Raw genomic sequence first — 2,400 nt, 5'->3', positions numbered from 1 at the left:
AGTTTACACCATCTGTCTTTTTGAGAGAATTTTCATCATCTGTTATGCATGCTTATCTCATTGTAATGTGCTTGGTCTGGTTCAATAGAGATATTGACACATATTGTCTGCTCTCTTGTTCCCACTTGGCCCATATTTGAGATTAGCATGATAGAAGCAAAATATGTGCTATTTGTGTATTTACCCACTATAACTACCTACCAGTTTGAGGACTATCAAGTAGATGGCAGTGTTGGCCCTCTGATTCACCAGGTAGCAGAACGTGTTCAGGAACTCAGTAGGTGACCGAACTTCCACTGAACATGATGAGGGGGTGGGAGCATGGCTGGAATCGTCTTCTTACTATTTGATGTTAATTGTGTGATTACGTACAAAACATGATGGTCTTTTGATTACATTTTTAACTTGTGACTTGTGAGCTTTCATTCTTTTTTTCCTTTCAGGACACCTTTTCATGCGCCGGTACTAGCAAGTTTTCTTCCCAAACAAGTTTTCTCATGGTCTTAGCTACTAGAAAATAATCTAAATTGTATGACTCAAGACGACACATTTTATCATCTCAGATCATTAACTTACTCGTTGTTTACTGTTCTTCAATGCTAGAAAAACAAGGATCATATATAACTTGTCTTGGTTGCTTTTTTTACTGTTTGTCAAGTAGTTCCTTTAATTGAATTATTCTGATAAACTCATTTCAGCAGATATGTTCACCATAGCACCTACGCTTCTCCTTACTGGTGTTGCACCTCAAGAGTCATACATATTTAAGACAGCGAATGGGGAACATCGAAGATAATATTCAAAAAGAGAGATGACCTCTGCCAAGATGAGTTGGTAGTTATTCTAGTCCTTTTTTACATCTGATGAAAATCACTTTGGCTTTTGTTCTTGTCATTTTTCGATCTCTACATATTGGTCCTGAGCTAGTGGTTATAGTGTATTTCCCATCTCAAAAACGCTCTTATATTATGGGACGGAGGGTGTATTTCCCATGAATTTTTGTTTGGCAAGGAATCATATATAAACCAGACATGCAATTAGGATGGTCACATGACTGATAAAGACATGACAAACAGTTCTTGAGAGGCTTTCTCAAGACGTATCCCATGTTCACAGTTTATTTACTTATTTCTGAAAAAGAGCTAATGAAGAAAAGATATGGACAGAAATCATATATATAGTCCACTGTCAACGAAACCGCCAAAAACATGAAACAGAACAAAGAGGAGTAGTACAGCAACTGAATCATAGTCTCCCACCGTCGATGGTTTGCTGTCGTGAGGAGGGTGCATTGCAGCGGTTGCTGGTAGGATTTTGGTGTTGCTATGTTCTTGCCGCAGATGATGATATATGTAGATGGGTGAGGTTTTGGACTCGAGATATTGCTGGGAGATCACATTTGCCTTCGCATTCCAAACAATTCGTGAGCCGTTTAGTGAAAGTGGATGCGATATGTTTCCATATTTGCTTCTCTCTTTATCCAGCTTTAGTCTATCTAAAATATTGGAGGAAAACAAATATACATGTTTCTTCTCCAGCCCATCCATCTCCGAATGTTTGTCTTTAGTGGTACTAGTCCATCAGTTCCATCTCCACCTTTGTCGAGCCAGAGCTCATGTCTATGCCACCATGTAACCTTGCAATGATGCTCGAGTCCAATGTCACGGTCATGGCCATCCCAGCGTCGGCTGTTGACGAGGGAAGCACAAAGACAGGCCATGCGAACGGAAGCATCACACTTCGTTGATATGCCGATGGAGGCCAGCAATGCCAAGGTGGTCTGCATTGATCCTTCTAAGGGGTTGCCCATGCTCTATGAGGCTAGCTGTTCAGGCAGTCGGCGTGTGAGACAATGACCATCCTCATCACTGCGTCCACGTGGACGATGGTGTGAAGAAAGTCTGTTTCGCTATGTTTCAGTGTTCAAGCTCGGTATTGTTCAATATGAACCTTAATTACCGAGACGCTCAGTTGTGCCGAGTTGTAATGTATAGGTTCAGGTTGCAAGTGAGTTTGGAAGTCAAACGTTTCAATTTATATTATGTGAGATGGCACACACAATGTGTGGACTGTGGCGTGTTTAGCGTGAGTACTTTGTTATTCGCGAGAAAAAAAGCATGAGTACTTTGTTATTCCAGCTCTGCGATCTTAGTGCTGAACTCACATCATTGCCTAATGTCGGGTTCCCTATCTTGTTAACCTCGTGTCACTTTTGTTCTTCTTTTTTCCTTTGATAAAGGATCGTGTTTGTTCCTTGCCGTCTCTTGTTTCGTCCTTGGACTGTCGATCTCGCTGACCAGAAAAAATGGATTACATTACATCGATGATCATTGTTGATGTCTCGTGTAGTCAAATCGGTCACTGTATTTAGAAATGTTGAAATCACAGTCACACTGAGCA

General features: G+C 40.9%; 1 protein-coding gene across 1 annotated transcript in view; it reads left to right on the top strand.

Moving 5' to 3' along the window:
- The first annotated feature begins 1,718 nt into the window (after positions 1-1,718).
- The window catches only part of LOC119349962 (heterodimeric geranylgeranyl pyrophosphate synthase large subunit 1, chloroplastic-like), a 1,860-nt gene continuing 1,178 nt past the window's right edge, over positions 1,719-2,400 (top strand). Inside the window, exon 1 of the mRNA XM_037618039.1 lies at positions 1,719-1,833. Within this exon, the coding sequence (XP_037473936.1) occupies positions 1,719-1,833 (115 nt within the window). The remainder of the gene's footprint in view (positions 1,834-2,400) is intronic.

This window comes from Triticum dicoccoides, chromosome 1B (assembly GCF_002162155.2).
Source record: "Triticum dicoccoides isolate Atlit2015 ecotype Zavitan chromosome 1B, WEW_v2.0, whole genome shotgun sequence".
Lineage (NCBI taxonomy): Eukaryota > Viridiplantae > Streptophyta > Magnoliopsida > Poales > Poaceae > Triticum > Triticum dicoccoides.
The sequence above is the reverse complement of the archived record's forward strand: the minus strand, read 5'-3'. Positions and strand labels throughout refer to the sequence as shown.